Genomic DNA, 11,743 nt, shown 5'->3' with positions numbered 1-11,743 from the left:
TAAAAGTATACCGTCAAGATATAAATACAAAACAAGCTCTGCAATGGTGGTGATCTCAATGGGAGGGGGGCTTTAGACTTTCTCAAAGTCCGTTTTATGGATTTTTGGCGAAAGACAAACAGGCGAAAAACTACTTTGTCGCTCGATTCTCGCGAATTTGTCGCTCATAACATTCGGCTTGCGACAAGTCTAGTTCATTATCGATGGGTGTTTTGCGTCTAAGATTTGGTGGAATATATTTTTGAGGCATACCGTGTCGCGACGTCAGCCCGTTGGGAAGGGGGGAGAGAACGAGAGAGGCTAATTTTTTCCCAGTGCCAACATCGATAGCTTTGTATTGTCGTCAATTCTATTGACCGCAAAACACTGCTTTTTAAAATATTCTAATATACTCTATCACCTCTATTTGCATTTAAACTTAACTCGACCGTTATTTTACTCATATCTACTTGATAATGAACTCAAGATGAGTTCGAAACGTCGTGGCTTATTTTCGCTTATTTTTATCCTCAACATTTATTTGGTATGGATATTTCATATAACGAAAAGGCTGAATACCACAAAAAAATTCTATTAGCAACAATGTAATTTTTTTTCTTCAGAAAATAAGAAACTATTAATAACCTACATGTAAATAGCCTAAATTTGTGCTAATGACCATTCATGCAAATCTCTATTATTATCGACGTCCTTACAATAACGATTAAAGACGGCGTATAAATCTTGTTCTGAGCTATCGCAGAGAAACGCGGGCCTAAGTTATGTAATATATAGAAGTATTGTCTTGCTTGTGAACTGTTATACTAGCTTATACTGAGCTATCTGAAAGACTCAGATTTCAGACGTTTTATCACTATTATGTCATTTAAAATAAAAATCGTTTCATACGAGTTCTAATATGTATCAGTTGTTAATGCTCTCAAAGAGAGCTTGCACCATTTCTGGTGTCTTGGCAAAAACAGACAAGAAAGACTCGCATTGTTGTTTGTTGTTGTTGTTGTTGTTGCATCCTTCGTCCTCATCAACGGCAGATAGAACAATAACTATTCCTTCTCCATTTTTGTTGATGCCATTTGCCTTCTCAACCAACTTCTTAGCTGGCGTTTTGTGCTGGTTGTAGAAAAAAACTTTGGAATGCTTCAAGCCAAAATCTAAAGCCATGTAGCGAGCCAGTAATACATGTGCGGTGTCACCACCAATTCTCGGGTTGACATCGACCAGATAATTCCCGTGATCTGTAATCAAGACCTCGAAATTGACCAAACCAAAGTAGCCTCGCTCTTGAAGGTAATTTTTAATTGGTACAGTGAACTCTTCATACAGAAGGGATTCATACTCCTCGTGCTTGTCCCAGTCCACTGTTCCGGAGGTATAGGAATATCCATCAAATCCTGCGATCGCTGTGCCGATCCAGAAGATTTCCCCCGATTTAAGCAGGTTAAAATGACAGCTGGGCACTTCTTTGACCCCAGGGATGAATTCTTGGAACACAATCCCTCCTTTCCAGCCGAGCACCTCTCTAATTTGTCGCAAAGTGGCGGACAAGTCGTCCTCATTCTTAACAAGACTGTTTCCAAGCCCACCTAAGCTCTTGTCGACTTTAACCATGCAAGGATAAGAAATGGCATTCTCGTCCATGTGTCTTGGCGTTGGCGCTTTAATGTGTAGTATCGAGCTCTTCAGTTGTACTTCGTACAGAATATCTGGATCCACGCTGTGCTTGTGCTTCGGGATTGATTGGAATGGCTCCAAAGTCACGACTGGAACGTCATCCTGTAATTCTTCGTTCAGTGACTTGATAACTGCTGAAGGGAAGGCAGGAAGCCATTTTTTCTAGTGCTGTTGCAAGTACGATTCTGGTGTGCACTCCATGATAAAAGGAATTTCATCCCCGGCTGCGGGCAGGTGTCGAAATGGCTCCAGGACGCAAGAACGGCTCAGCGAATCCGGTGGATAATCAAATACTCGGTATTTTGTATCGTTCAGAAATCTGTTTCCCTTGGCATACGTGGACGGATACTGTGGAAGAAAATAGGCTTCCTTCAGGTCTTTTTTAATAAGACTTCCAATGGTGATAGCGTTCTTTGAAGTCATTAGGACGTTTGGATTAACTGCTGTCATGCAAATCCCACCGGCGCACACTAAGTTTAGGCTTCAGCAGCGCTTCCAAAAAAAAAAAAAGAAACGAACTTGTTCGTTTGATGCACAAGATACCTAGTTAAAGTCAAGCGTCTGGCAATCTGAATTGCCGAGCGCCCCTTTACAAAAACGTGGCCTGCAAAAACGAAACAAAACGAATTGATACACCTTCCGTGTTGCCGTCACATTTTAATGTAGATTTAAGGTTTCACGTGTCAGATGTAGTAGATGTTTTGCATGAAAAGTAATAAACGTTCCATAAATTAACACTTTAGCCTTCTTAGTGACACGTACTAGCGACTCCATTGCAATTAAATTGGTTGATTCTGTGTTGAAACCACAAAGTTGTCCACGTGTCAGAAGCGATGAGACATTTTATTCAATCAGTTTCTACCGCTATGAAGCGCTGATAACAGTATTCTTTCCATAAGCATTGCTTAGTGTTTAAATAAAGTTACTATCCTATCCTATCTTATCCTATCCTTAGTCTGGGCATTTAACGCCACGGCACCCTTCGGTAGGAGGAGTACCTCCCGAAATGTTTTATTATATAATTAAGTTATCAACTGTGGAAGTGTGAAAATAAGAAAATGTGTCTTTCATAATAAATTTATTCACCGAGAAAGAGATAAAAGCATGAGGATGAAGACGGAGTGCTTTTATTATTTCGAGGTGTCTGGAACCCCTTGTGAAAAACGAAGCACGAGTTTTTAATTTGGCTTCTAAACCTGGTGTGGGAATTTGGTTGGTTGTCTGGGCCGAGAGTGTCGGCGCGAGGATTGTGGGTGTATTATTGTGGGAGGGGGGGGGGGGAGGGGGACAAAGAAGAATGACGAAATGGAACGATAAATGCAGATGTTCTTTCCTTTGCAGCTTTGTTGTTTTGGCGCAGTGTTCCAATATTGATTAGTAGTTTGCTCTTGCTGCTTGCAAATACCATTGAAATTTGCTCTAGCAAGTTGCTAAGTTCCGTTCGGGTTCCGGCTCACCTCGGTCACCTTCATCAGTTAAAAAATGCCGGCAAGATTGCGGTGAACATATATTCATAGTGATGAAAAAAGTGATGAAAGTGTTGAAGTCGAGACTCGAGAGAAAACAAAACTAACTGTTTCCCGAAGGACCAGACATTAAGTGCTTAAGCTTTGTTAAACATCCAAAGGATGAACAAATTAAACAAACGAACGAACAAATTAGCGTTAACAACAGCATGCCTGAGCACGACTTATTTCTTCTATAAAACACTGCAAATGTGCGACAAATATATTCATTGGAAAATTCGTACAAAAGAAAGCAAAGAACCGACTTACTTTCCAGGCATTTTCGAAATCCTTCTGCTCTAAAAGTTTTTTGACTTCGTGTTTCGAATGAAAAGTAGAAAGCGCTGGTTTTATCCTCAAACTGTTTCACTGTGTTTCACGAACTTTCGAAGAACAAGCGACAAATTTCCTGGAATCGCCGAGAAGTGAGCTTCAAAAACATCACCCCACTATCACGCCACCGGCCTTGGTCACGTTTTGATCACGTCCTTTTTCTGGTTATTGATCACGTTAAGGTCAGTCTATCCTGATCGGGATACATTTGACAAAAATGTATCCCGATCAGGATTCAATTTAATTCATGAAAGGTCACGTGATCACGAATCAGCCAATGAGAATAGTTTTTAGAGCAAGAGAAACTGCGGATGTATAACAATGGTAAATTTTTTTACCTTTTCAGTATCAAATATAGTATGTGAGGAACAGATAAAAATCCTCTTGTCCCATCTTGGGTTTTGAAATCTGTTTGCTTTTGACTTTACTTTTGCTTTTGACTATGAATTGTTATTTTAAAGATAATGTGAATGCTAAAGTTGAAATGATGAAATATACATTAATCTATTTTGACATGTATGACCTTGTAAATGTTAGCCTCAGCATTGGTACTACTTTTATGGCAACAATAATATATAGATTTAGGCAAGCCTAAAAGCGGAGCTCCCCATTTATTTAATTTTCACTGGAGCTTACAATGTTTTCATTCTAGTGAATAAGCGGCCAAAGTACTAATGTTTATGGCGGTTTATAGGTTCAAGACAAATTTAAATAGCTCGCGGTTAAACCGAATGTCATGCCCAGCAGTACGACAAAAATAATAATCTTAAAGCGGGGCAAAATCATTACTCATGGCACGAAAAATTACTTTAGAGTACAGTAAATTTTCTGCTTTCTAGCAATAGAAAATAGTTTCGCGATCCTGTTATAGTTTCGCAGCAGTTTAGTAGACTCCACAATATCTATTACATTGATATAGGATATATTCAACGTGAATCGCTGAGTCTGTCGGATTAGCTCAATCGGTAAGGTGCCAATCTGCGGATCGGAAGGTCGTAAGTTCAAATCCCAGAGGGTCAAGTTTTTTTTTTCTTTTTTCTTTTCTTTTTTTTTTTTCTTTTTTTTTTACCCCGTAGCAATAAAATGGTTTGTTTATTATATCAACCCGATATAGCTTTCGAATGCTCCTTCATGTACGATGCTGGCTTTACAGATAGACACGAAAGTCATCGATCGATTATGGCTCTCAATGTCCACTTTTTTGGCGGTCGATTACTTTCTACACGTAATTTTCAGCCACATTTTGTTTCATTGCTTCTTGTTTTTCTTTTCAAACCTCTTTAAATTTTAAAGGCCGCCTTTATACGGCCGCCTCCCACGTTTTTACAGAGAGCTATGGCCGCCATGGCCGCCATGTTGCGCAACTCCGTATGTACGCCGTACGTACGCGCCCGCGAACCTTGCCGCTATCCATGTTGACCATGAAAACTCATTTCGATAGTGTTCCTTCTTTCATGGTTATGGTGCTACGCTTAGGAGCTCCGCTAATAATAAAGCAAACTATCATCATACAAGAAAAGAAAGGTATTTTCGTCCAGTGCACCTTAAACACTTCTTTATATTTCACTAAATAGTTTGTAGAGAATGAGGTTTTTGAAGTACTAAGTTCGTACTGGGAAATTTAAAAAAAGGAAACCCACAACAAAGGGTAATTCCAGTTGGTCACCCATCCAAGTACTAACCCCGCCCAACAGGGCTTAACTTCGGCGATCGGACGAGAACGGGTACTTTCCTTGTGGTATCAGTCCCAGACGAGACAAAGCGTAACAAGAGTCTTGCAAATAGATAAAAGAAATACCCGATCTTTAAAAATATGTTTTGGCATTTCTCGTGCTATAACTGGAGTTAACTGTAATAAGCTGATTTACCCGCCCTTTCTGATACCACATAGAAGGCACAGGTTCTCGTCCGATCGCCGAAGTTAAGCCCTGTTGGGCTTAATTTCCCAGTACGAACTTAGTAACTTTCAGGTCTTCCCTATTCATTCTTACGGCTTCGTTGACTTCGGCTTTGTACGTTTCATTGTCTCGAGCGGGGCGAGAAAGTCTTCTGTAAATTAACGAAATCCTCACTCGATATCCTATCTTGAAATCCCGGCTCGAGATCGACCTCGAAGGATTAAGAAGATATAGGAACCCTTTATTGTCTGGGATATATTTACTGTTTGTTTGTTTGTTTGTCTATCCAGTTTTACGTGATAAAGTCGAGCAACCATCCACAAACAATACTGCGCTGATCCTCAGTTTAGTAACACCCCGGAGTCCGATGCCTTAAAGGAAAGTCAAGGGTCTTTTCTTTCGAAAAAAAAATTTATCTTCTTTCGTCTTGTTAGAGATTTCCTGGACTGAATGTGCTAATATTTACTTCTCAATTTATTAATTAATTTATCGATTAAATTATTTAATTGATTAAGTTATTGATATATTAAAAAAGTTCTTTCTTTATTTTTTTAATTTTTTTTTTGGTATCCGCATTTTGTCATCCGCCTTTTCTCATCCGCCATCCGCCATCCGGTCAGCTTTTTACAGAGACCCCATTTTGGAGTGTTTCTGAGATTTTTTCGCATATACAAATCTTCTCGCGGCTCTATATTCTGCCGCCTCGTCAGGCCTTCTGGTCTTCCAGAAGGCCTGACTCGTTGGCAATAACGATTTATTTTTAAGACTCGCAGAAACAACTTGAAAAGTTTAGACTTAATTTTTCAAGTTGCAATCCATTTCCATTTCATCCTAGCCATCCACAACCAAAGGTACTTCTTAACAGTCTCAGTGCTCTAATATAGCAATTTTTAAATAAAACTGGGCCATTATTTAAGGTTTCCTACGACACAAATATAAATTATGACAATTCAAAAATATGTTAAAATCCACGACAAAGCCCCTTTAACAATCGCTTGACGTCAATGAGTAATCGATAAGTAAACGAAAGGTAATCAGTTGATTAATTAGTAAATAAACCCTTTCAGGCGGCTGGTATATTGGAGGATAATGCCCGAGGCTGAAAGATTGTACGAAAAATGAACAGTTGGCCGAGAAGCGAAGCTTCGAGGGCAACTGTGAAATTTTGAGGACAATCTTTCAGCCAAGGGCATTATCCTCCAATATACCAGCAAGCTAGAAGGGGTTTATTTATTTTATAACCCTCTGATTAAGTTCTACAACGTGCTTTATGACAGTAAATTTATAGGAAAAACCTACAGTGATTTTGTGGTTGAAACAAATGTAATTGATTGGTTTACATGAGCTTTTAACTCTGTGATTTCATTAAAAGTTAGAATTGAATAAGGTGACTTCATTCGTTTGTTTTGTGCTTGCCTACAAAATCGGGCGATGGATATCAAATCGGACGGGGTATATTCGCTGATACCCGTCGTCCGATTTTGTACCACGTGATGCGTTTAATCCAATGAGCGCGCGCAAAAATTACTGGGTGGGTTATAATCCTTGATAACTGCCGATGATCAGTGATCATGAGTAATCGATGACTGATCTAGCTTCTTACGTAGACGTTCGTTCGTTATGTAGAGTTTGACACCTCTGTTATTTGCTTTATGTTTTCCTTGTGCAGTTTGTTTTGACTCATTTCCGTTTGCAAGATATGTTTAAAGCTCTCAAAATGTTCGCTCTGTAAGGACAAGGTCTGAAACTTTGCGTGAGTTGTCGATTACTGACATTTGTTACGGCGGGCCTGGCTGTTTCATTCATTCTGTCACGTATGGCAAAGTTATTTTGGCCAGGCTTCGCCGGAGACTACTTTTAAAAGCTTTACTTCGAAAAAGCTATAGGTTTCTTTTAGAGAGACATTCTGTACCGTATAACGCTTGAAGCTTATGTTTTGATCGAACGTTTTGTCACTTGAGTGTGAAGTTCAGCTTTTTGAGCGTTGAAGTTAAAGTCCCACTTTCCAGAAATAGGAAGGTGAGCTATAATTGGCTAACGGCCAGCGAACGGAAGTGACAGCTCGGTTGAGCTCGTAAGTATAATCTAAGTGCACTTGGAACCTACTTTGAGTGTGAAGGGGTAAAACGTTCTTACTTAAACTGTGCTTGATGACCATGGACACTTTCTTAGTTAAAAGAAGCCGAAGTACTCTGCAAAGTATGATCTACACCACACTTGAGAACGCGCTTGACCAATTGGAAATATAGAAGCCAAACGAGATTTTCAAGTGCACTTGTGACAAGTGCTTACCTGAAACCAACTTAGCTTCTAGTGTGAAGCTGCAAGTAATGATTGCAACGAAGGACAGCGCGAACGACTTTAACGCGAACAAAAGAAACTCGAGAAGCGGTTAAAAAGGAAAAACATGACAAAATCTAAGGTATGAAACAGAGGCCAGCGGAAGCTATGACAGTAGCGGTTTTAAGGAGTAATAAAAAGATGAAGGAATTGCTTACAGTTCAAAGGCAAAAGAATCGAATCGAAACTTATAAATCTTTTCAATACTTCTCTCCATACCACCAGCTCGGAAAGATCTGGATGCATGAAAGTACAGTGTCAGTTGCAATACTACCCTCTACGAGTTTTATTGCAGCTGCTTACAGCTGCAGTCTTCAATGCCCAAGCAGTATTTCTTTGTTAATAAACAGCCACCGCAGGAAATATCACGCCATTTAGCTTTTTGATACGAATAAGGTTCGGCATCTTTGTAATACACTCTTTTTATTGTATAAGAATCCTGTTATAAGAATATCGAGGCTGAAATTTGCAAATTTTTAAGAATATTTTAAGAATAAACCCGAGGCTGAGACTTTGAAAAGAATATACTTTTTAGTTGAAACAAAATCAGGTATTTTCATCTCTGTGAGGAATGCTTTGTTTAAAGCCAAAACGGCCAAACTGCAACGAAAAGCAATGGTACATGTGCACAATGTAACACGATACAGATCTGGACACCAAACACTTGTTATTGATTACCCAATACTTGCTAAAACGAAAATGTAAACGGTATTTTCTAAGAATGTTCATGAGAATATTTTCAGCCTAAAATCGGCAGAAAAATAAGAATATTCAGCCTGGGTCGGAAAAACTGTATTCTTATAAAAAAAAAAAAAGAACGTAATGTTGTTATCGTTCTTTTTTTTTTTTTGTTTAGCTATTTTGTTATATAAAAATATGAAATAAATGAAAGCTTTGAATAAAAATAGGAATAATCAAAAATGAAATGTATTTGTGGAGAGCACCGCTTTGTTTGCATATGTTTAAGACGGGAAAGCGTGCGAGTCTTCTTAGACGAGTCCGTCCCGCCTGCGTTACAACTTCATATACAGATAAACGTCATTTCACTAAAAGAAACAGTATTTCTCGAGAATACTAGCAGAAGCGGGCGGGAAATTCGTAATAAATGAGTGATCTGTAGGTTATCAATGAGTAATCAATGACATCAGTGCATGACTAATCAGTAACATCGATGAGTAATCGATGGCATCGATGAGTAAGCATAATAGGCCACAAAATATTTTGTCTTCGATTATTCACTGATTATCTGCAGTAATCAATGACTAATCATTGATTAATCATCGATTACCCATCAAAAACATTGAACATGGATAAGATATCCCTGGTTTTTAGAAATCAAGCAAGAGTGTCAACTGAACAAAAACTTTTATTTTTCCGGCTTTTCTCTTACAAGTTTTGCATGCGGACTATTTGCTTGCTACAAATATTTAAACTTGGCCCTCTTCATATCAAATTATCTGTACTCATCTATAGTAATTGAGCTTCGTTTCGACAACACTAACACATCTAAGCTTTTCATGAAAGGCATTGCTCAGGGAAAAAACTTTCAATTTATTGAATCCAACAAAACAATGCCCTGACACGTTCCATTATTTCAGAAAGCGACTAAGAAATTTTGAACAGAATAACTTCTAACTTAGTAAAGTACTGTTTCGTTCTGTTTTACTGAGTCTGCATAAAACTGCTGTAAATAGATTAAAAGACCACTCAAAAAAACAAAAAAGAAGATAAAATCCTACTCCACTGCTATTAAAACACTTCTACTTTAAAATTCGGTGTCAAAATTAGAACGTATTTGTAATAACCACGCGACTGTCCGTTTCCTCTGTTTGAGTGGCATGCTTAAAAATTAATTTTTATAATCAGGTATTTACATTTTATTTCTTTTATTCTACTGATAAATACGTAACTATAACGGTTAAGTTAGGAAACGACTCGTGTTTAAACTAAGAAGAACTTCAGAAACGCGTGCATATTAATTTTTCAGGGATAACATAACGCAGCTACGTTTATAGCTGCCTTGCTAGACTGTCCACAGCCCTCTATTTTTTCGTGTTTTTTCGATCGATGAGCGCGCGGTGAGAACGGCAAGAGAACTGGACGCCAGCGCAAAACGGAAGAGGCTGTTGACAGTCTACTGCCTTGCAAACTAACAATATAATTGAGCTTAAGTAACAAGAAGACTACAGACTACAGACTGAGTCTACAGACTCAGTTTGTTGATTCAAAGGTAAGTGATCGAAAAAGACACGTTAACACTGTGCCCTCTTGTAGGTGAATAAGCTCTACTTGAAGAAAAACCAAATAACTACTGGATGCACTTAGTATATATTTAACCACTGTCAATATCAAATGGTCTTATATTTGCTTGTTCATGTATAAACACAAGTTCTGTTGACTTTAACGATAGAAAGTAACCAAACTAAGCTATGAACGTCGCTACGATTAAAAACTTAGAAGTTCTTTAGTAATAAGAAACATGCTATGATATACTGGCTAAATACGTGAATACCTATTGCTACGTTTGTACGTTATACGGTACACTGTATATGAAAACAAACATACACAAATTTGGAGCCAGAACCTCCATGCCAATAATTATACACTGCTTTGAGTTTGTCCTTTTGAGAACATCTCGACAAACCAATTACTGTACACGTTTCATATATCTCATTTTGAAGGTAGATTGTTCAATAAAGTTGACATCATCCACCGGGTGTGCACATGCGTCGAAACTATGGGCATTGGCGGTTAAAATGCATCCTTGCTTGAATCTTTTCTGTGTAAGTACCTGTCAGACCCTGTACGAAATGCAGTTCACAGCGTTAGTTTATATACTCTTTAAGAGTTGTTAAATCTTTCGTTTTTAATTCGGGGTTTATCATTTTACGAATCAGGTAATGTTTTAGCTTTCGCTGATACATAGATCCCTATAAGAAACCTAACAACAGAACTGCACTTTACACGAGCGCATAAAAATTTGCTAACGTAGGCCTCGAATTCATATGTAAAACAAAAACTTGCCCTACTAAGAATGGCACCCACACGGTTTAATTAAGACAAAATCGATGACATTAAATGGCTTATATTACATGTCAGTTTCCCACTGAATGAATTACTTGCCAGTGTGTCACAACAAACTGAAGCAACACTTTCCCACAAAGTTTAGAATAATTCCAAATAAAAGTAACAAAGTACTTTCAAGTCCTTTAAAGGGATTAGGCTACACTCTTTTTAGTAATTCTTCCTTACTTTCTGAGTTCCAAAATGGGTATATTCATATATCCTTAACGAAAATTTAGCTTACAGATATCATGTTTTAATTTTAGCTTGTTAATTTTGACGCCCGACCGCATCAACGCGTTTATATTTTGTATATCAATTAAAATCATTATCTCTAAGATTATATTAAATTTAAGGCTAGCTTGTGCAGGACAAAATCGCCTACAACAGAGTAACATTTTCCCTTCAACTTCGGGTTAGTTAAGTTATCTCGGGTGTAGCCAGTGAGTTCATATTGCGATCAGGAGACATGACAAAGCTGACTCAAAAAGGAAACCACACTTCGTTTCATGGTTTAATGAAAGCGCCACGAATAACGTTTGATATTAAGAGTGATGGAATTAAGTATAACAAACGTCTCTCGGGGCTAGTCTAGTAATACTGTAAACTGCCCTATAAACTACACAGAGGTATAATCATTGTAAACTATACGTTACGGTGTGGTAACACAGCATAAAAAGTACAGTCATAGATATATACGCCGTCTTTATGAACGGGTTTCAAAAATTGTCCATGCAAATATTTGCATGGACAATTATTGAAACCCCTTCATAAAGATGGCGTATATATCTATGAATAATGTTCATGTAATATTAAACGGTGAGTGCGTGGAGATATACGCAATCTGTATCGTATAAGAGCAGAGCTGGGTGTGTTTATTATGGGGTGTCCGTATTAAGAAGGTAGAAATTATATGAACGAATTCTGGTTCCT

General features: G+C 38.1%; 2 protein-coding genes across 2 annotated transcripts in view; both read right to left on the bottom strand.

The window, feature by feature from the left end:
* Positions 1 to 516: 516 nt before the first annotated feature.
* Positions 517 to 2,180, bottom strand: LOC144661194 (uncharacterized). Its single transcript, XM_078521894.1, has one exon. It carries the CDS (start codon positions 1,636 to 1,638, stop codon positions 904 to 906), a length of 735 nt encoding a protein of 244 aa, XP_078378020.1. The 5' UTR covers positions 1,639 to 2,180; the 3' UTR covers positions 517 to 903.
* A 6,923-nt stretch (positions 2,181 to 9,103) lies between these two features.
* Positions 9,104 to 11,743, bottom strand: part of LOC144659407 (sacsin-like) — a 38,798-nt gene continuing 36,158 nt past the window's right edge. Inside the window, exon 10 of the mRNA XM_078519820.1 lies at positions 9,104 to 10,548. The gene's annotated coding sequence lies outside the window, so the exon portion shown is untranslated. The remainder of the gene's footprint in view (positions 10,549 to 11,743) is intronic.

The sequence above is a fragment of the Oculina patagonica genome, chromosome 7 (assembly GCF_052425735.1).
Source record: "Oculina patagonica isolate OP01 chromosome 7, crgOcupat, whole genome shotgun sequence".
NCBI classification, from domain to species: domain Eukaryota; kingdom Metazoa; phylum Cnidaria; class Anthozoa; order Scleractinia; family Oculinidae; genus Oculina; species Oculina patagonica.
The sequence above is the reverse complement of the archived record's forward strand: the minus strand, read 5'-3'. Positions and strand labels throughout refer to the sequence as shown.

Coding starts and splice junctions, on each gene's coding strand:
- LOC144661194 (XM_078521894.1), bottom strand. CDS start 1,638: ATGGACGAGAATGCCATTTCTTATCCTTGCATGGTTAAAGTCGACAAG.